Below are 23,382 nucleotides of genomic sequence, written 5' to 3'. Positions count from 1 at the left end.
AATCCTACCATATTCCTAATAATCTTAGGAAATCTCCATAATCTTAGGTAATCTTATTTTATATGATTTTGTATCCTTCTCTGTATGTATTCTATCCTAAATTGTTGTGATACTATAAATATATAGGTTGTCATTGACCCTAGAATTATGTGTAGACAAAATATGTAATTTCCTATAATATACTACAAATTGTGTATATTGCCTATGTAATCTTAATTATTCAACATCAATAAAAATTAGTTTCCCAACACTTTCAAACATAGTATGTTTAGGATGGGGAAAGATATGCTACAAGGAATATAAAAATATAATTTAGCTTTTCTTAAACAAGTCAATTAAATTCACCCTCCCCCCTTAAGAGAAAAAAAAAGGAATTAAAAGTATTTTATTAATGCATACAACAAAATTCCCAATGCAAATCTACTCCAAAAGAGATAACATGGAAGCTTAAATTTGGCATTTCAAGCTTAATAACAATTGATAAGCATGATCAGGCTTCATTTCAAAAAAATAGGAGAGACCCTTATTTCTAGGTAAAAACCAATTAGTTATGCCCATCTTGTACTTGCAGAACGCATGCCGCTTAGAGTAGCTTTGCTGATGGCAAAGCATAATATGTTAAGATGCTTTAACAAGAAAGAGCATCTTCTAGGTTGCATTTCAATTTTGAGATGACTAATGATATTAGAAAGGTAGCATAAGGGTTTTTCGTGAATCTAAACAAAGTGAGTTGTCTTCTAAAGAACAGCTGATGGTTGAATGATGGTGTCAAAAAAGCAGCTAATGAAAAACGAACAATTACAAGGCTTGGAAAAATACAAGGATGAGGAAAGTTTAGAGACATGGTTGGACAATAAGTAAAGAAAGTGCAATGAGACTAAATTAAGGCATAAGGTGATTGCCATTGCAAGTTAAACATGAAGGATATAAGGCAAGATGTATAAGAATTTTCTTGGATAAAGGAAATAAAGTAGAGAGCTAGGTAATGCTAATGAAAAACATAGAGTTTGAGCAAAAGAGGAAAAATAAAAGGGCGAAAGGGTTGTTATAAATTTATGTGTTGAAAAAGTGTAAGGCACCTAAGTCTAAAACAAAATGATTAAGAAATTATAAAATAATAGTATAACAATGTTAAAACATATGAAGTTTAATTGTGGTTAAAAAAAAAAAAAAGATGAAAATAGAAAGGCTATGTTATACCTGATACTATCCCAATTGAGGTTTCAAACCATTTCAAAAAATAGAGGTATGTAGTGCCACTAACTTGCTTAGCAAGAGTATACAAACTAAGAAAAGTGCTAAATGTATGGAGGGAAAGCATTTCAATGCCTATAAATATAAGAACAAAAGAGATATTCCAAGTTGCACATATAAACACGGAATCAAAGTTGTGAGTGATACAATGAGACCATTGTAAAGAGTAAATGAGAAAAAAGACCAAACAATCTCAAACACCTATGAGTCAAATAAAAGGGGATGACATCAATTTATTCTTCCAAAACAAGCTTTGTCTCCAAGTATTGATGTTCAACCAAGAAATATATGATCTTTAGAGAGGAAATAACAGAAGAGAAATAGAAAACAAAAACAGTGTGTAATATGTGCAAATGCTCAACCCAATACTATTCAAATATAACAATATGAGAACAACTTTTTTGAAAAGAATCAATATCAATTTCATAAAATAATTAGCTTCCTGTTAAAATCTTCTATAAATATATGAAAAATCATTCAAGGTTGATATAAATCTTTAGCTATCCTATCAAGGCAGTACAACTATTTAGGAGTGGAATATTTGGAAAGTTGACACCTTTCTTAAGTCCCAAATCCAAACATTATCTGAGTAAGCTATATATTTTGACAAATTTATATAAGATTTTGTAAACACATGTTAGTTTATGAAAGAAAAGCCCTTATTTTTTTAGAAGGCTCAATATCTAGTGCTCTACTTTGGCCACATGGATTGAGCAATCAACATCTTTATTATTTTCAAACTCATAAAGGAAAAAAGTACATATTCCTTTGTAAACTAATGAACTTTTTTCCTTGTTCCACATGATGCCCAAAATACTTTGCAGAAATAACTAGTTTTCAATTCATGGAATTGGTAATTTGCAAATTTTATACCTTCAAAGATATAGCAGTGACACGACCACTGGTGGATGCAACATATAAAATGTCTCGGGCCTACACATGGAATTGATCAACAATTAAAGAAGTGATTAAAAAAAAAAATCATGGCTCAATTACTTCTCCACAATGCCAACAGAAATGAAGCCTCATAAAAAACCCTAGTGTCTACTGCTAGAAAGTAATAGAGCAATGGAAAATCATTTGTTACTAATTCAACTTCAATGATTTAAGAAATAAATTAATGTAAAAAAGTAAACAAGACCTTCACTAAGAAAGCTAATAAGAATATTACGTCTATGGCTAAGTGCAGAGCTGAAAGGTAGGGAAAAGTGTCTCAAATATCTAATTTGTGATGATCCTTTTATTCCTTGTCCACTTCTGAACATAATGTTTGCAACATCTATTTTATTCTAAGAGTATTTTGCCAAGTTTTGGACCTTAGTGTAGAAATTGAATGGTTCTTGATTAGGTATTAACCTCTATAGCACTTGAGGAGTTCCTCATTTCTTCTTTTGGTCATCAGACTAGCTATTAGCCTTTGAAAATAGATGAAACTCCCTTTGCAAGCAACTTTTTCTTTTTTTTGGTCAGAAACAACAAATGTATTAAATTAAAGATAAAAAACTACGAAAGAAGGATGAGGAATCCTCCCAAAAATACAATAAACTAATCAAAAAGTATGTTTGAAGCCTCTGAAGTACTAAGTAAACCTATAGAATAGTAAAGTATCACATACAAATATAGAAAAAACAATTCATACCTCTAATTATTAGAATAATTTCCTTCCAAGCAACCTCTCCTTGCTAACCTACACCTTTCAAACTATACACCGAAAGCCAATCAAGTTGGACTACATAAAGGGGAATGTTCTTAAATGTTGTCGTACAAGAGGTAAAAAAGAAGGCAATGAAATGAATGATATTCCAAAGACCCTCTGAAGACCCACCTTGCTCTAAAAAATCCTAACATTTCTTTCCCACCACCAACCCAAATCAAAACGAGACAAGCAATTTTTCAAAGAACCTTGCCTCCAATGGAGCTTCCTAATCCCTTAAATGAGATGATCATCATATCAAAAATACTCCTAGGCAAAACCTAGTCCAAATTAGCTAATCTGAAAAGTTCAAGTCATAGTCCCAAAGTCAACGACCAATGTAAGAAAAGATGATCCATCATTTCTCCACTCTCCATATACAATAAGCAAACATCAAGACTAACGGTTTTGTAGGATCTTCTCAATTGTAGCATGTCATTAGTGTTTACCTTTTTGTGAGTCACTAAGCAATAGTCTTGAACTTAGATGAGACTCTAGATTTCTCTACAAATTTAGTTGGAAAGAACGGAACTAGATTAGATTGATTCAATAAGACTAAAACGAACGACTTCACTATGAATAATCTTGATAAAGATAATGACTAGGCTCTCGCATCTGGAACTAATGGACACAAATATAAACAAGTAAGAGAGAACATGAGTCTTTCAAGATCTTCCATATCAATATTAGAAAGATTATGACAAAAATTAAAGTTCTAACAGAAAGGGTAAGTGAAACCACGAATTCATGAGTTTGGAAAGTTCTTAATTGTGACAATTCTGAATAGACTTAGGAATTGTAAGATAAGGATTGATCCCCCCACCACACATCTTCCTAAAAAAACTTCTCGCTCCATCGCCCACCACAAATATGTCTTTAAAAATCCTAAAAGGCCTATGCAATGTCTTCCAAGGACAATGATGCAACCCTTATAGTGTCATCCCATCCATTAGTATGTGCCCCATAGATAGTTGTAAAAAATTTCCCTTTGTGATTTTATTTTATCTTATTTTGCTTGGTTTTTTTCCTCATGTTTTGTTGTTTAAAAATGCAACTCTTCTTTTTAAAAATAAAGAAAATTTTATCAACAGATCACATTGAAAACCTTTTCTTAAAAAATATGCAACCATGTTTTGATCGGTTTGCACATTTCTTTTGTTTTCAACAAAAATTCTAATTTTGAGTTAAACATGAATCCAAACTTGTGGTCCCAAATGAACTGAATAATTCTCAACTTTGATGAGTTTATCAATACTCATATGAGACTGAGAATGCATAGACTAAATTTGTGTATATCAATTGAGGATTTAGTGAGACCCTTACATAAAAATCACTTTTTTTTCTTTCTAAAAAACCTTTCATTAACAAACTATTCAATTTACTATGTTTCTAAAAAGAAAATTCAATTTGACTCACTTATAATGCTCCAAAAAATTTTCCAACGGTTGTATGATATTTTAGACTTTTTGAACTTGATTTTAGAACTTTGTTTAAGTCAAAAAGCAATTTTCAAATAGGAGTTTTGAATTAATCTTTCAATAGGTTTAGTTTTCACCCGGTTCTGAACACCCGAACTATTTCTGTGCTTTTAAATTATTAGATGACTTTGAAAACTTGTTTTGATATTTTTTTCTTGGTTCTAGGCTTTTTGAAATTGATTGAAGACATAGAAAATATTAAAAAATGTTTTCCCAATTGAAAGATGTAATTTTCTTTTGTTGCACCCACTGTAGTGCCCTAATTTTGAACAGAGGGGTTGTTTCCTTGTTTTTAAAATTGAACTGTGCACCTTCTGTCCTTGTCATTATTTTTCTTGTAAATTAGACATTCCGCATATATAGCACTTCTAGGTTGGTTAAAAGAATCAGTTTATGAATGCTATTGAATTCTATCCTGTTTTGGACCTTCTTGGTTGTTTTTGCAAATTGGAATTAATTAGAGCTTTATGAAATTGCTTGGCCTTTTGGATGATAATCTAAACATGTAGGAGAGGTCCCTTAACTTTTTGCATAATCAAATTCCCTTTTTAGATATTTTTTTTAAGATTTGTTTTGTGAAGCCTTCTATTATAACTGTAAACTGAGAATTTTGTATACAACTTATCTAGTTATTTAATCTGGAGTCGTTTGATGTATCTTGACTTGATTTGGCCTTTTGTTCCATAATATAGATATAATGAGAATGTCATTGGATTTTTTGCATGATGAAATAATGTACGTAGATATTTGTTTATGATTTTTCAAGTAAATGCAACTATTTTGTCCTTTGCTGCATGTTTTGTCTTAATCACTAATTTTGGAATTCTTTTCTCTCTTGTACATTAGCTTTAACTTTAGTAATATATTGTGTGTATGTTATATATGCTAGTTAATGTTTTTTTTTTTTTAATCCTAAACTATCTTGTGATAATCCTTAAGGATTTACTTTGTGATTGTATGCATGATGTACATTTTAAAGTTTAGATTTTCCTTGTCATTTAATTTTGTTACATCTTTGTCATTTCATTTGAATGGTACATATAACATGTGTATTGGGATTCACTATCATTATTCATTGTCATTATACTTATTCTAACCCATTCTAGTCTTTAAGAAGCACCTTATAAGTTATTTATGCTATCTAGGTACGCTCTTTATCTTTTGTCTCTTAATTCTGTGAATAAACATACTTTGTGTGAATACCTTCATGTTTGATTATGCTTTGATTGCTTTTATTAGTGTTTGATCTCTTGAATGGATGGAATGCATGTTGTATTATTTGTCAAACTAACTTTAATGTTCTTATGAAAGCGCTTTGGGTTGCAGTACAAGTACGCCATCCTCTCTCCTCTCTACTTGTGTGACTGATTCCTTTAATATATTTGTCTTGGTGTGAATAGCATGTTGCTTGGTTTAAGATTTAATCAACTTTGTTTCTTTTGGTATCCATGATTTATCGATTAATTGTTATGTTTCCCTCAATTTTTAGGGTTTAGAAGGGTGTTACTTTCATGATACCTTCCAGATAGGTAACCTAACCTTCGGACTTAGACTCGGGTTTTCAAAAACACGTTTTTCCAAAATATAAGCAGTCATTTTTTTAAGGTTTTATTTCTTATTTTATTTTCTCTTTAAAAATAAAAATAAAAATAAATGACAACTCCAATTTTATAAAAATTAGTTTCTCACTACGAAAACAAGTCTTGTTGTTGAGTGAGGATGTACGTGAAAGATATGGGTCCACAGATTCCTTCCAGAAATCTTCCTAGACTCCAAACCCCCTTCCACCTTAACACTAGATTCTAACTAATGAGATCGTCTCTCTTGTACTCCTTAGCCCCTAATTGAAGAAAATCTCTTTGCATTTTCACGATCTTTAACGCTACTAAAGAAGGTATAGCTAGGGATATGAGACAAGCATGACTAGATAAGAGTTATGCTTCCATCTAATGATAAAAAGACTTTTTTTTTTCCATTCATCTAAACTTTGCAAAATTCGCTCAATCACCGAATCCAAAAAAACATATGCCTTTAGCCTCCTCTCTCCTCCCCCCTAGTGGGAGACCTAGATAGAGTGTAGTGACCTGATTTTTTGAAAATGTCATAAGAAAAGGGTGTATAATGTCTTGAGAAGTAGAAGAACTATCTCTCAGTAAATTACCTAACAATGTCTTCCCTAGGGCATCACCTTTTATCTTTTTTTTTTTTGTTCATTTTTACATTGTTGGCTAGCAAGGCTGCTAGAATTCAAAGGATCCAATTCGATAGGTCTTCCTTTTAGGTTGGGGAAGGCAGTAAACATCATCTCATTCAATGAAAAGTGGTGTAGACAAGCGGGGTCAAGTTTAAGCCACTAGAAGGAATTCTTGTCTAAAATCCCTTCATTAAAGGTTATAGAGATTCCTGGGAAGAAAACCACTATTTAGCATTTTATTAACTATACATTACAAATTAATGGATGGAATGCCAATTGTACAGTTTTGAAATATTATTGACCATAAAGCTAATTCCTAAGATTATCAGGTCATTTTTTCTTATTACATTTACTTTTTGTAATGGATGTATTTGAGAGAATCTATGATGGAGAAAATCATTCTTTAGGGACTTGACTTTACTCTCTTTTAAGATGTAGGAACTCCCCCATTTAATTTGTTATAAGTTTCACCTAACAAAAAAACTTGATGAATGTTTGTATATTTATTTACTTATTGATAAGCAAGATAAAAGTAAAGTATAAAGAACCTACAAAAACAAGTTGCATACCACAATATATACAAGCCACATAATAAAAAGGAAAAAAAAAAAAAAGGAAAGAAAAGAAAGAAAAAGGAAAGGTTTTATAAACCTAATTGCTAACTAGCACAAACCCACTCTAAATAGCCAACTTTCACATTATCTACATAATCAATAAAGTTTTACATTCCCTATGAATCTTGTAGAATCTAAAGAAGAATTGGAAGGTAAAAGAATATATTTCTTCTTTAATTTCAATCTATATAGACCCACATATTTACACAAGTATTCCCAGCATAAAAAATAGAAACTTACCTAACCTAACCCCTTGATTACAGGATTATCCCAATCCTCTCCTTAATTACAAAAATATACAACTATAATCTTCCTTAATTACATTCTTCCACACTCCCCTTGAAGCTGATGAATAGATGTTTTCCATTCACAACTTAGATACACTTACTTAAAATGTTGTACTGCTTAAACCTTTGGGGAGTATATCTGCAAGTTAGGGGTTAGTAAATATATAAGGAGTACAAATCAATTCACAATTTAGTTTCTCCTTAATAAAATGTTTGTCTATCTCTATTTCTATGCACTTCATTCAATCATGTTTCTCCTTAATCATGTTCCCAATTCAATGGTCAGTGATTCTATTTAGGGTTTGCCATAGGGTGTACATAAGAGTAAAGGTTTTGTTTTCTTATATGCTTCCTTTTTGGAGAGGACCAATCATCCTTATTTCCTCTCCTCTGTTTTCTATTAACAAAAATCAAGGTTTCCAATAAAACAAGAAACGTGATACTAATACAATACTTTAGGAAGCTCTTATGAGAAAAAAAAAATGAAACTCTAGGCAAAGGTGCAAACACACACTAATCATTGTATAACACCAAAATTATGCCTTGTGAAAGGAAAAAAAAAAAAAAAAACATTTGGGTTAGATGAGATAAAGAATTCAAACAAAACTTGCACAATGAGAGGATGTGTATCATATGATGTTTGCAATTTCAGATAAAAAGAAAATGATGTTTGCAATTTGGTAACAAGACAAAAAAAAATGAGAAAATTAATAATGAAGTTCCAAACACACCTCATCAATTGCAGGTGACCCAAATATACTCCCACCACATGGAAGCTTATACACACAACAATGGTTTCGATAATTAAGGGCATAAAGGTAGTGGTCATGTGATCCGCACCTAGAAGCATTTGTCATAAATATTAAATCTTTTAAAAAGAGAGAGAGAGAGAGAGAGTAGTTATAGTTTTTGCACATTATCTAACATGAAGATCTTTCTTATTGGTAAAATTAATTAAGCATGACTCTTGGACCTACGTCTCGCTTTAGGTTATTGAAGTAAAAAGAAACAAAAAACATGATATCTTGAACAAAAACCAAGATTGAATCATTTAACTTACCCAATTACTATAAATTGGTGGAGGGGAAATAGCAATTAATGAAATTGTAAGCCCATATTTTCAAGACAAAAATCCTCTTTCTAAAACATCCCCAAAGGATCAAGGAGTTGATGCTTTCTAACTTCCCACACATTTTTAAGAAACCATTACTGAAGGGTCAAAGTATTGATCGAGTGATATCCACCTCTGCCCTTTCCACAATGAGTTAGATATCAAATACAATCTTAAACAAAGACTCGGGTAGGAATCAATTAAACTCGGTTGACTTGGTTAAGATTCTAAGTTGACTTGGGTGAATTGTCCATGTTACTTAAAAATTCCCAAGTTTAACTCAAAAATCAAAGTCTTCCTTCCAAATCACAACAAAAGAACACCAAACAACCAAAACTAAGAGATCTTTGAAAAATCAATGATTCTCCTTGAAAGGAAAAGTTTTTTACAACCCATGATTGACAACCTGTGATGAAGAAGATGACCCCTAATGAAATCTTTTGTTAGTCCAACCTATGATTGTCTTTAAGGTGTATAAGAAGAGGAGGTTGAGGGCATTTCATCGCTAACCTCACAACGGATGGACTGTAACACCTTCATGCCAACGATGTTGTTGTTATGATTTGTGAGAAACATCAGATCCCTTGTCCTCCATTGACGATGATCCCGAATGCTAGTCTCTCATATTTATCTACTTTACCATGGTGTAACAGTTGTGGGTGTATGCTTCAAAGGAAGCTCTAGTAAGCAACCTAAATTTGATGGACATCTTCGTACCAGCTTATGGGGAGTGTGGAAAGTCAACCTTCAGATTTTTATTTTCTTATTGGATGTACTTCCTTGACTTTAGGCTGATTGATTGACTACATTTAGATAGGTTCCTAGTTTGCCTTTTTTGTTATTCTTTTACACAGATTTTTCTCCTTGATTTTTAATTTTAATTTAGGAATGTTATAGTTCTAAATCTTCCTTTCCTAGGTTGTTCCCATTGTATATAAGACCTATTGTACAATTTTGAGAAGATATAAAAATTATATTCAAAATTTGCACAAAGTTTCTAAAAGATTGATGCACAACGAAAAGAAGTTTCAATGTTCATAACTAGGCATTTATGGTAAAGCAATTAAGAGTCATTATTCAATAAAAATATCTTCTAGAATATAAGGCTCCTAGATGCTCAACCCTATCAGTAGTTTTTAGAAATTTTAAGGTGGATAAATCTAAACCTTGAAGCAAGTGTGAACTTGTTGCCATATTTAGTGTACAAACAACTAGGACAAGGCGAGATCAAGCCTACTTCCACCACCCTTCTTTTGGCTAGTAGATCCACTAATATACCAAGGGAAGTGGTAGAAAATGTCCATATTGAACTGGACAAATTTTACTACCCGGTGGACTTCATACTTTTTGGTACTCAGTCAGTAGTAAATAGAACTAACTTTATGCTTCTAATGGTTTAATGATATTAACCATTGGAAATATTATCCTTGAGGTAAACATTTTTAATTTGATAAAACAACCATTTGAACAAGAGGATTGCAATGAGGAGGAAGTTCACAAGATTAAAACCATTGTGCAAGAGCTTGCTGATAAGATTGGCCCACTGAATATTGGCCTCATTGATGAATTGAAACTAGCTGGACCATTTACTTTGATAAGATGGACATGTAAAGTCTGATAGTTAAGAATTCCGAAAAAAGATCAGTTGGATCTCAAAGCTAAGGAGGAAGGAAATCCAGAGAAGAAAATACCACCGGCTGGGCTGAAATGCTCTTTTCTAGGGACTATTGAGCAATACTTGGTGGTAATATCCTCATCCCTGAATTTTGAGCAAGAGAATTTGCAATTGAATGTGGTTAGAAAGCATAAGAGTATTATCATATCTAATCACAGTAATTTTTAATCTGCATTCCGAGAGTTCATTCTTCAGGGAACTCCATTTATTTAAATCATTAATTCATTCCGATGGATTCTTTACAATCTCCTTATTTTATGATCTCACATCTACAAAAGATTTGTATGGGAATCCACAAAGAAACGAGCCAATTGATCAAGATGTACAATGGGAATCCTATCTATACAATTTTGCACTCTCGAGCAAACCATCCTTATCCCAAAAACAACGTTTTTCTTCCTTAATAGCCTATAGTAGGCTCCCAGCTACTACGTCGGTTTCAGATGGTCTTTATCTGATTTATAAAGTACCAGTCCTCTTTTCTGTCTCAATTAGACACAATTTGAAGATGATGTCAAACCAATTCAGCAAGCTCACAGGAGATTAAATCCCCTTTTGAAATTGGTTTTTGGGATTGATGCCCATAAAGTCATTCCAGAGCCATGATATCTTGGTAACAAAAAAGAATTTGTTACAAAATCAATTGCAAACATCGAATAAGATGTATCTATTTTAATATATATATATATATATATATATATATATATATAAGCAATTTACTAATGTGTCTATTAGTTTGGTTTTAGTTACCATGGTGCATAACTCTTTAAGTGTATATGAGAGTTCATGGTTGTTAAATTATTCCAAGCTCAAATATTGTCCGTAGTTGCAAATGGAATTGGACAATCCATTTAGTTGATTGCAGCATACAGTTGCTACCTTGGTTGTATGGCTTAAATTAGTCATAGAAGTGGTTGTCAAGCTTGCTGTTAGTATTTTGACATTTTATGTGTTACTAGCCTGTTAGTAAGTATCTCTCCATCTTGAAAGCTTAGCATATCCAAGGCTTCTACATTATGTAGTTCATTTTGTGAGACATGAAAGTTGTGAAGTAAACATAAACACTTGCATGGTTAAATATTATATTAAGAAATAATGCGTTATTTCCAGAGAACAGTATCATTTACTTGTTTGCATGAACAGAGGAACATTTTTCCTGACAGTTGAATGGGAGGAATAGAGGAATATATTCTTTCACAAACTCTGGACAATTAATCCTTTCAAGGAATTTTAAGTGTTTGTCTAACATAGTTTAAGATAAAAGAAAAGAAAATAACAACGATATTACCAGACCAAATTTCTGCGTTTGTCTATAACTGGCTGTGACTTCACCTTCAAAAATTAATAATAAATTCCCGTCAAACAAACACTTCAAATCATTGCAATAAAAAACATGAAGGCAAACCACAGGTTGCAACGGTAAGCAAAAGATATGATGCAACTTCAAATGTTTTCCTATGATTAACTTTACAATTCTACAAATCTAGCTTGTTTGTTTACATGTAACCCACAATGTATAGCAAACTGAGTCAGTTTATATCTGCACTATTGAAATAAACTCTATATCACATAGAGATGGCAAACTCAATATTTCTGTTCAGTTCTTACTGTCCCAGTTCCAATTTTACATTCAGTGAGCCCAGAGTTGGAGACTCCTTTCTCATAGAAGGGGCTTTTAATGTGGCTTATTTTCCTTTTGATAGGAGCAGGAGCAGTCAAGTAACATCAGAACTAGGATTTTTTGTTTCCTCTGACTTCATAGAGGAATTTGATCTAGAGAACATCCCTTTGGCAGGTGCTTTCTATACCGGGTGTGAATGCCAGTATGGACATCCTTTGTGATGGTTAGATTGGTTTCCAATTGTCTATGAACTGGGAAGCAATGAATTTATAGGATTGTTGAGTTCTGTGCTGGCTAGATCTGAAGAGTGCAATCTCCAGCCCTTTTTATAGACTGTTATAGGGTAATGTGTCGTGGAATTGAGTTTGTTGTGTATAAACATTTGGAGGAAGTTGATAGTTTAAGCTTACAGTCATCTGTTAGAAAAAAGGAAGTCTCGGTGGCTCTTACTAGTCTGAATAACAGTAATGCCTCAGGAAAACGTGTTGGACTACAATTTGAGTTGATAATATGCAGTTGTTATAGGATTTCTTCTCATTTTGGTCTTTGAGAAAAGTTTGAGTGTCATTTTACTAGTATAGAAAGGGGGAGAGAAAATATAAAGGAGTTGTTGCTTATTAGTTCCGTGGGGCACATGTATAAAGTTTTGGAGAAGATTTTGGCAAATAGGCTAAAGAAGGTTATTGAAAAGGTGATATCAGAGTCCAAAAATGCTTTGGTAAAGGAGCACCAAATTTCAATACAGTTCTTATTGCTGACTAGGCCGTTGATTCTAGAACCAAAAGGCATCACAATCCATTCATAAAACCCATGCTTAATTTTGATGGTTTCAAATCATCACCTTCTTGAAACCTAATTTTTTGGTGACAACCGCTTTTAAGATCAATTTTAGAAAATATCTTTGCTCCATGCAACATATCTAGCATATCATCTAACCTTGGGATTGGGTATTGATACTTTATCTTTATCCGATTTATTTTTTTATTTTTTTATTTGATCCATAAAAAAAGAGTGTATATATAAAAAGGAAGCATTTATTGTGCATCCCAAAATATATAGGAGGTATACACAATCATCAAAAGGCATAACCAAGAAAAAGGAAGGGTTACAAAAAAGACCACTTGCCTTCAATGAGAACCCAACCAATCAATGAAAATAATTAAAGACAAAAGGATGTCATCCATAAACAACTTAGTCCACTACCACAAATTACAAACAAAAGAGTTTTTTAGCCTTTGGTTTGAAAGTTCCTCATTTTCAAACGTATTTCCTTTCAAACTATCCAAAATATGCATAAGGAGACTGCTCTTCAAGCCTTCGTACGCTTTTTGCCTATGAAAAAACCATGCAAGCCTAGAAAGGTCTCTCTAGCCAAAGACGAGAGCATCCAAGAGACGCTAAAGAGAGCAAAAAGCAACTGCCATAAAACCTTTCCCTTTACACAAAGAACAAGGATGTAATCAATGGATTCTTCTTTGTTATGGCAAAGGAAACATCTATTTGCTAAAGACCACCCTCTACTCTAAACCTGATCTAAGGTTGAAGCCTTTCCCCACGTCACCTTCCAAGCAAAGAAGCTCACCTTAGGTAGCACCCAAGAGTTCCAAGTGATGTTCCTTAGAAAAGAGACTAAACTTCCCGACTCCAAAGCAGAATGAGGGTTCTGACTGAAAATTTTTGCTCTTTGTCTCTATCCAAAGCACCTCATCTTCTCCATCCTTGTACACCCTCTTGTCTTTAAGTCTCAAAAGAAACTGCTCAACACTTAACACCTTCCAATTGTTAAAGGGCTTAGAGAAGCAAGGAGTATAGCCACCCCCTTCAACTGAAGAATTCCACACATCCACCACCCACTTCACTTTTGAGCTGGCTAAAGCAAATAAAGAAGGGAAGGTAATACACAACGGTTCTTCTCCACACCACTTATCCTTCCAAAACCTCATCCTTTGTCCATTACCCAAAATTCTACTGCTCAAAATATCTCAATCCTTCCTTATGGTTTTCCATAACCTAACACCATATCCCTCAGATTAATTGCCTAACTATCAATGCACATTCTCCACGTACCATCTTTCTTTGGTGTTAATAGTGTTGGAATGGCATATGGACTCATTGATTCCCTTATTTATCCCTTCTGCAGCAACTCTTCCAGTTGTCTTTAGAGTTGCTAATGTTCTTTTAGAGGCATTCTATACTATGGCAAGTTTAGTAGGCTAGTTCCTGGTACTAGATAAATGTCGTGTTGGATGCTTCTTTTTGGAGGCAATCCACTTAGCAACATTGTAGGAAATACATTTGCAAAATTCTCCACCAATGCCTATGCTTTATTAGAAATATCTTGATGATCTTTTAAGACTTCGTTTACCAACAACCAAAAAGACAACTCCATTAGCTTTGAAATCATTTACAAAGCATTAAACATTGATATAATATTATTCTTGTTCTACCTTAGAATCATCAAACTCTTCTTTTTATCTAGGCTAGTACTACCCTTAAGTCCATTTTCATAGAAAGCAGGACCATTCTTCTCTCCATGGTGGATGGTTTTATTGCCAAATTGCCCTGGCCACAACCTAGTAACAAATGGTAAGCTTCTATTTCCACCAGTGCATAAAACCTTATCTAAATAGTTTTTCCAAATTGAGAAGTGAACAAGACATTGCTAAACAACTTCTATTTCACCTCCTTTCTTAAACTAAGCAATTCAATATGGCTTTAGGTGTGGCAACACTTCCAAGTTCAGCTTCGTCACTATTTCTTTAGAAACAAGATTCTCACAACTCCATTGATCAATAATAACATTGCAAAGTCGTTGGTTTTAAAAATAATGTTTCTCTACCAATCTCTTTTTGATGCTTTTGGAGTAGACATGAAATGTCCTCGTACTATTTAATCAGGTGGTTATTGGCACCATCTTTGTTGACTATCAATCTTCATTGCCAACTAAGCAACACTGGCTAGCGCCCAACAAGGCTGTAGCTACACCAAGTTTCTAATATTTGGCCTCAATCCAATCAAATAATAATTAATGACCTACACTATCGTTTCAACTACTCATAATCTAGTCCACATTTTGTAAAGCTTAATAGTGTATTCTCGCACAAATAGTTCAATCAAAGGAATTGACTTCGGGTTTGTTGTAGCATTTTAGTCCAACTTTGGATTTTCTCCTTTCTAGAATGAATAACTAGAGTGTCTACTTTTCTCTTTTTGCACTTTCTTATATTTGATTTCTTGTAGTCTTGTTTTTCTTTGATGGGAGGATTCCTCATCCTTCTTTTGTACCTTCTTTTTATCAATATATTCCTTTGTCGTTTCCTATCAAAAAAAAAAAAAAAAAGAATGAACTTTTGTCATCTACACTTGCTTCTTCTAGGAGGAAGCATATCCCTTCAATTTTATAGCCACCCATAATGATTAACTCGTAAAATGTATCATGTCTCGTTTATCTATTTTTTTGGTATCATGTATCATAAGCTCTTTTATATAGTGAAAAATAAATAGAAAAAAATATGTATAAGTGTGCATATCTATTGAAAGTATGAAGTATAATGTAATATACGACCAATTCAATGCAAGATACTGCGATCGAAAGAGTTAAACTATATCACATCATATCATATGAAAACATTGAATCTTAGAGTTTTGAAAAGTTCAAATTGATAAAATATGGCTTTAATACATAGATTCATTACATAATCCACAAAATAAACTTCTTCAATTTTTACCTATGATTTTTAGTTCTAAATTCTAACTAAGCATATGCACTTATTGTGTTGTTAATTGATGCCTTCATATGTCATCTTCAAAGTTCCAACTTTTCAAGTTCATCATAATTCCTTCCCACCAAAAACGAAATAAAAGAAAAACTAATATATTAAGTAAAAACATTTATTCACTAATCATCATCATGTGTAATGTCAATATTTAAGCTATTCAAATAAAATGTCTGTAATGTTAGAAAATGAGCAAAATTTCGCCTTCCCCTCTGATTGAATAGTTGCCTTAAGCGAAGACCTTTGTTGAGCAAGGCATTCACTGTTACCCACATCATCACCTGTTGACAAAGCCCCTTCCCCAAAACATCTTCTTCGGAGCCCTAATTGACGACTAGAAGTGATAGGACTCAAGCTGAACCTTCACGCCTACTGTGATCCCACTTCAAAAGCAACGTCCCATGATGGAACATCTAGTGCTGAAGTTAGAACTTCCTGTGATAAAGGCCCACTTCGTCTTCAAAGCCCTTGTCGACAACCAGAAATTGGAGGACTAAGACTTGTCCACAGCTTCTTTAAACCAATTTTTAGCGCAGAGCTCCCTAGCTAAGAACAAGAGGCCTCTAAGCTACCGTCCCCTTTGCGATTAAAACAAGTAGAGAGGAGTCTTCTCTGTGTAAGGATCCTTTCCCAGCTTTGGGCTTAACTCCATCCATTTCTTGGCCCAAAATCATCAACGGCCTTTTTTTTAATGTATTTCCCATCTGCCGGCCCACTTTTGCATCCACCAAGGGCCTAGGTTCTTGAGAAAAATGGGTTCTTCCCTTCTACACAATATTTGAAGCCCAATACCAATCCTTAAAGCTCGAATAGGCTTTACCCCCTCTGGCCTAATCTTCACCAAACAGCCTTAGCCCAAAGGACCCATTACCCTCTTTATTTGAATTCAAATTGAAGAGAGGGGAGGGTTGGATACAATTGTTCCCCATAAACGCACTCCTCTGGCCACGCATCCCCTCAATAGCATCCTCACCCTTTTGGCTTTCTACTCTACCTTGAATTCTGCCAAAATCCCCATTAAAAGACCAACCCTTAGCCATTGGATTAGCCTTCTCAACCATACTTCTGCCACCTATCCACAAGTGAGACTCAAACCTCCCCCGAGTCGACTCACCCATTCCTCTAACCCGCCTTTTGTCTTCAGCTCCAGCCACTGCAACTAAGATTGTAAAAACCCATCCCCCATCTTTCACCTCAATCAAAGCAGGAAGAACAACATGTTCCTTCATTGATATTCTCACCCTTGCCTTAGAAAAATCAAACAATTTCACAGTTCACCAAGCGATCTCTACTAACATCCCCCACTACTCCACAGTTTTCTTCAGATGTTCCTCATACCATCTTCTCAATTGGACTATGTACCCTCCATTAACCTTGAAAAACCTTAACTCCTAAAGAAAGGAAGCTTCCTCAACTGTTTCTACAAAATATAAACATTTTCCAACATAAAAAGGGACGATAGTCACCCCGCCTTTCTACCCTAAGAATCTCACTAGACCACGACCAACCACAACCCGATCAACAAAAGATGCGAGACTCGCAAACCACAACTCTCGCCCATCTCCCAACTAGAACATAACCTCCTCTCCTCGGCCCTTCCTCTTTGACTACACTCACAAAGGACCGTTACATTGGACGCACATTTTTGTATTTTACACTTTCATCCCTGCACTGCCTTTCCTTTTTAGCTATATTCGAGGAAGGGACCACCAACATTGAAGAAATAGCATTTTTTAGTTTCCCAACCCTTGCCTTGCTCGCCCTCGTGGATCACCAGAAAAGTTGATTTTCTTTTAGAGGCAAACTCCGAAAGCCTAATAAACCTACAATAGTAGTTGAAGCATACCTTCATTAAGTGAACTTTGGACTTTCCTCTATATTTTCTGTTGAAACCCATGTAACTCTTCAACTCAATAGCCTTCACCAAATGTTCAATCAACCAGCCAACCTTTTCCTTCTCGAAGCCTAAAGAGAAAACAGAGTCTTTACTATGCTCTCAAAGAGAACACCAAGCACCACTGAACTCACCTTCAAACCTGACCAGGAAAGTCTTCCTTTCCATAGAGAACCTCTCCGTCCTCATTCTTTTGTTTTTCTTTGTTTCTACTTTTTTTTGTCCCTCGAAATTCAGGACACTTCAGTAGTTCTTGATAGCATATTTTTAGTCAGCAAGATACATACTGTTAAGAGGAGCATTTGACATACAAGTTCTCATGTCGTTCTGGTTACCTAAACTTTAAGGAAGTATGAAACTTGTCCCATTCATATCAGTTAGAATCACTACGTCATCAATCTTTATAAAACTTCATCCTTCTACCATTCCTCATGTTGAATGAGGCTCTACTATTAACATTCTTCCAAACTATCTTGATAGCATTCCACAACCTGACAAGAAAACCAACCCTACGTTCCCAAGAACACCAACACCCCTCCTCCCCATACTTCCTAACAATAATCCACTTCCAAAGGGACTTGATTCTCTGAGACTAACCTCCAAATCCACTTGCCTTCAATCCTTGGATTATTGACTCGGGATTTTCTAATCACATAACTGGAGATGCCACAAATTTTCAAAATTATACACCGTATTCTAAGGATTATATGATTCGTAAAGCTTATGGTTCTCTCTCAAAGGTGGCCAGTACAGGTTATGTTGTCATATCTATGGACCTAACTCTTTAACTCTATTCTTTTTGTCCTGAACTTGGATTGCAATTTGTCATCCATTAGTAAACACACTTAGGAAAAGAACTATGTTGCCAAATTTTTCCCAAACTATTTTGTTTTTCTGGATTTGAATTCAAGGAAGAGGATGGCAATACTGAGGTGCGTGTTTGGGACTATATCTTCAAAGTGATTGATTATATTGAAAAACAACCTCAACCGACAGTAGGTGAAAAAAGGTCTCATTTTGTTGTTAGTTCTAATAAAGATAGTGATGTTATGTTATGGTACTATCGTCTAGGATATCGTAGTTTCTTGTATCTCAAAAAACTCTTTCCATCATTATTCACTAAAAGTTTGAATGTTTTTCAATGTGAAATTTATCAATTATCCAAGCATGTTCATAAGTCTTATCCAATTCAACCATACAAATCATTTCATCCTTTTTCCATGATACATAGTGATGTTTGGGGGCAATCTAAGATAAAGAACATAACAAGGACTAGATGATTTGTATATTTTGTAGATGATCATATTAGAATTTCTTGGATATTCCTGATGAAAGACAAATTAGAAGTGAGCCAAATTTTCAAAAAAATTTATAACATGATCCAGACTCAATTCCATGCTAAAATACAAGCGTTGAAAACTGACAATGCTAGAGATTATTTCAATTCTATCCTAAGGGAATTCTTATCAAGAGAAGGAATAGTTCATCAAAGTTTTTGAATTGAAACTCCTCAACAAAATGGGATAGCCGAGAGAAAGAATAGATATTTGTTAGAAGTTGTCAAGCCCTTACGTTCTCCTCCCATGTCCCACAGAATGTTTAGAGAGAAGTTGTACTTACTACAGCCTACCTCATCAATAGAATGTCTTCTCGTGTCTTAAGTTTCCAAACACCGTGCAAAGTCTTTTTCAAATCATGCCCTAGGACTCTACTCATCTCCTCCATTCCACCAAAAGTGTTTGATTGCTCAACCTTTTGTTCACATTCCCCAACAACATTTAAGTAAGCTTGATCCCAAGGCCACTAAGTGTATTTTCCTATAATACTTTCCACATTAGAAGATATATGTGTTACTCTCCCATGACAAAAAAGTATTACACCTCTATGAATGTGACATTCTTTGAAAATTAGCCCTATTACTCCAAAACTGATATTCGGGGGGGGGGGGGGGGATAGAATTTAGGAATACTAGTTTTGGGAAACAGAAACCATGACAGAACCTCAAACATTTGAGTTCACTATAATTCACAACTCTAATCCCATCTCTCCTGCTCTAAGTCTCTTGGTCCAATCTATTGAATCCATAGACACTAAGTAAGTACTTCTCTTCTCCCAAAGCAATCTCAAATTGTCAATAACAGTGAATTCATTATCTACTCAAGGAAAAGGAAGTCTTAGGAAGATATAGAGCAATGAACACATCCCGGTCTAGTACATGAAACTGAACTGAATTTAGTCCCCAAAGAGACACACTCAAGTAACATTGATTCTAATTCTAATAAGTCAAAAAGATGATAAACTCAATTTGTCAATTGCCAAAAGGAAAGGAGTAAGATCTTGCACAAATCATCCAATTTATAACTTTATCACCTAAAGAGTTGTCACCAAATTATAAGGCTTTTGCTACCAATCTTATAGATATTTAGATTCCACAATATCCAGAAAGCCTTAAAAATGCTAAAATGGAAGTCAACCATTAAGGAAGAGATCCAAGCTCTTGAAAAGAATGGGACATAGGAGCTTATTGAACTTCCAAAAGGAAAGAATTCAATCAAGGATAAGTGAATCTTCACGGTCAAGTACAAAGCAAATGGGAGTGTAGATAGATACAAAGCTCGACTAGTTGCTAAGGGATTTACGCAATTCTACAAAATTGACTACAAAGAAACTTTCGCTCTAGTTGCCAAATTGAACATAATTCGTGCGTTGTTATCGTTAGTTGTTAATCAAGATTAGCCTCTTCATCAACTAGACATAATGAATGTCTTCCACAATGGTGACTTAGAAGAAGTGTACATGGAAATTCATTCAGGTCTTAAGACTAAAATAAACATTAACAAAGTCACCATATTAAAAAAATCCCTATATGGTCTCAAGCAATCTCCTCGAGCTTGGTTTGATTGCTTCACCAAGGCTATAAAAAGGTTTGGTTATTCCCAATGTCAGTCTAATCACACTCTATTTGTAAAACACACCACTGAGGGAAGAACTGTCATTATCATCATTTATGTGGATGACATAATCCTGATCGGAGATCATGAGGAAGAAATAGGCAAACTAAATAGTTTTCTTGCACATGAGTTTGAAATTAAAGACCTGGGGAATCTCAAAAAATTTCTTAGGATGGAAATTCCTAGATCAAAAATGGGTATTGCAGTCTCCCAACATAAGCATATTCTAGTCTTGCTAAAGGAGACTAGGATGCTTGATTGTAAACCTACAGACACATCTATGGACTACATTACTAAACTAGGAACTGTCAAAGGAATTACTCTAGCAAATAAAGGGAGATATCAAAGACATGGGGAAATTCATCTCTCTCTCTCAAACAAGGCCAGACATTGCTTTTTCAATTGGCATGGTTAGCCAATTCATAAACAAACTAATTGAGGAAAAAATGAAAAAGTTATGTATCATTTCTGAGATATCTCAAAATGACTCCACGAAAGGGACTCTATTTCAAAATAACACAGAAGAGGAACATTGAAATTTTTTTCAGATGCAGATTGGGTTGGCTCCATAATTGACCAAAGATCAACCTCAAGATATTACACCTATGTATGGGGGAATTTGGTTGCTTGGTGAAGCAAGAAATAGTCTATTGTAGCTCGAAGTAGAGCAGAAGTAGAATTTAGAGTTATGCCACATGGAAGGAATGTTGTCAAGTTGCCACATTCAAGTAAAAGACTCTATGAAGATGTTGTGACAATGAAGTTATCATAAGTAATGCTAAGAACCCAATTTATCATGATTGTACAAAGCATGTGGAAATAGATCGCCACTTTATCAAGAAGAAGATAGAAGAAGGGACAATTCATTGGTTTACAAGGGATAAAGTTTATGCAAGCAAAAATAAAATAAAATAAAATAAAAAGAAAGAAGATAAGAAGAAGAGTAAGGGAAAGAAACCTTAGAGTTTCATTAAGGCCTTTTAAGAGTCTCACCTAGAAGAAAATCAATAATGTCTTAAACTGAGAACAACTTGACTTGCTAAAAAACTAATATTATCTAATCACTAATCAATCAATTACTTTAGTTTACATCAATTAGCCTTATTAATAAGCTTCTCTAAGAAATCCAAAGTCTATTAGGATTCTAACATCCTATTATGACTCTAATTCTAATTCTCCTTTAAATTAATTAGTTATTCCTAATTTGAATCCAATAAATACTAATCCTAATTTAATTTCAACTAATACTAATCCTAATTATTGTTAACAAGGCTTTATTAGGGTGACATTGTTCCTTTATGGGGAAAAAATGAAAGAAGGTTTGGAGAGAAGTTCCTTTATATATATTTTAGGTGGTGTGGAAAGTAAGGAATCTTATATCGTTTGATAACGAGGACCATTCAACTCAGTTTTTTGAGGATGTCCTTTCTTAGTAATTTGCTTGCTTTGGTAAAGATGTCGATGCAACACACAATCATCATTAGTTTCTATTTTTAGCTTCCTACATCATTAGTTTCTATTTTAGACTAGTTTCAATTTCCATTAGTTTCTATTTTTAGTTTCCTACATCATTAGTTTATATTTTAAATTAGTTTCTATTTTAGATCAGTTTCTATTTTTTAAATTATTAGTTTCTATTGTAGGTTCATCATTAGTTTCTATTTCTTTCCTAGTTTTCCTATTTTTTAATTACCTTGGTTTCCTATTTCTAGTTTCCTATTTCAGTTATTTCCTATATGTTTGTGTTACAAACATTATTTAAAGGCTTATTGTAATTGTTAAAGATGAGTTAAATATATTTTTTTAGAGTTATTCTCTAATTTTCAGATCCTGTTGTGATCTTTGTGTTGGTTCTTGAGTGTTTTTTTGTTTCACTTTAAAACAAACCTTCCGTTGCACCAAAATTGGTATCAGAGCAAGGATTTTTATCTCGATCTGATGGTTGACGACGGTTCTAGTGGAAAACGAACCATCGATGACAAATGACAGTTCGAAAAAATTGAGCAACGACTCGATGGGATCGACGAGACTCTTTGCAACTTCACGCAAATGGTGGTTGCGTTGACTATCGAAGGGAAACGTGAACCCATGAAGTGAAAACTAGACCAACGTGGCTATCAGCAAGAGGACGACTACGACGACCAACACCGGCCACAGATCGATTAAGAAATCAATGGTGGAGGCGCAATTTGCACGAATCCAACCACAATTCGCGATTTTCGTGAGCCTTATCCATTACAAGTGTATGAGCGTTGGAATCGGGGAGCTCCTAAGCACCGTGATGACGACAACCTCCAACGAGGGGTTTTTGATGGACAAGATGAGTTTTGTCCACCTTTTCAAGATGGTGATGATTTTCAACTTCCACAACGGAGGAATAGTCAACAAAGGTAGCAATGGAGGTTGGATTATTCATACGGAGAAGAAGATGATTTTCATTTCAATTATCAAGCTAACAATCGTGGTCAAAATAACCAAAAATTTAAGTTGAAGATGGATTTACCAAGTTTAGATGGTCAACTACACATTGAAGATTTTCTTGATTGGGTCCATATTGTCAAAAACGTTTTCGACTATTTGAATATCTCAGAAGAAAATCAAGTAAAGCTCGTGGCATATAAGTTGAAAGGCGGAGCTTCTGCATGGTGGGAACAACTTCAATATAATCGTCAATGAGAAGGAAAACAACATGTTCGTACTTGGCTTAAGATGAAACAATTATTATAAGGACGATTTCTCCCTCCGGATTATGAATAATTTTTATACCAACAATATCAATATTGTCAGCAAGCCAACTGGACTGTGAACGAATATACGGAAGAATTTTATTGATT

At 34.1% G+C, this 23,382-nt stretch overlaps 1 protein-coding gene across 12 annotated transcripts in view; it reads right to left on the bottom strand.

The window, feature by feature from the left end:
• LOC100244930 (putative acyl-activating enzyme 19) overlaps nt 1–23,382 on the bottom strand; it is a 122,620-nt gene that overhangs the window by 44,139 nt on the left and 55,099 nt on the right. For 7 of the 12 annotated variants that reach the window (XM_002265335.4, XM_010663003.3, XM_010663004.3 and 4 more), the window contains 3 exons: nt 11,595–11,638; nt 8,252–8,360; nt 2,128–2,187 (listed from right to left, as the gene is read on the bottom strand). In XM_002265335.4, the coding sequence (XP_002265371.1) occupies nt 2,128–2,187; nt 8,252–8,360; nt 11,595–11,638 (213 nt within the window). Of the gene's footprint in view, nt 1–2,127; nt 2,188–8,251; nt 8,361–11,594; nt 11,639–23,382 lie in introns of those variants that run through there. The other 5 variants (XR_002031984.2, XR_002031983.2, XM_059742997.1 and 2 more) reach the window with 3 other exon arrangements.

Source organism: Vitis vinifera, chromosome 15, assembly GCF_030704535.1.
Source record: "Vitis vinifera cultivar Pinot Noir 40024 chromosome 15, ASM3070453v1".
Classification (NCBI taxonomy): domain Eukaryota; kingdom Viridiplantae; phylum Streptophyta; class Magnoliopsida; order Vitales; family Vitaceae; genus Vitis; species Vitis vinifera.
This window is presented reverse-complemented; position numbering and strand designations above follow the sequence as displayed.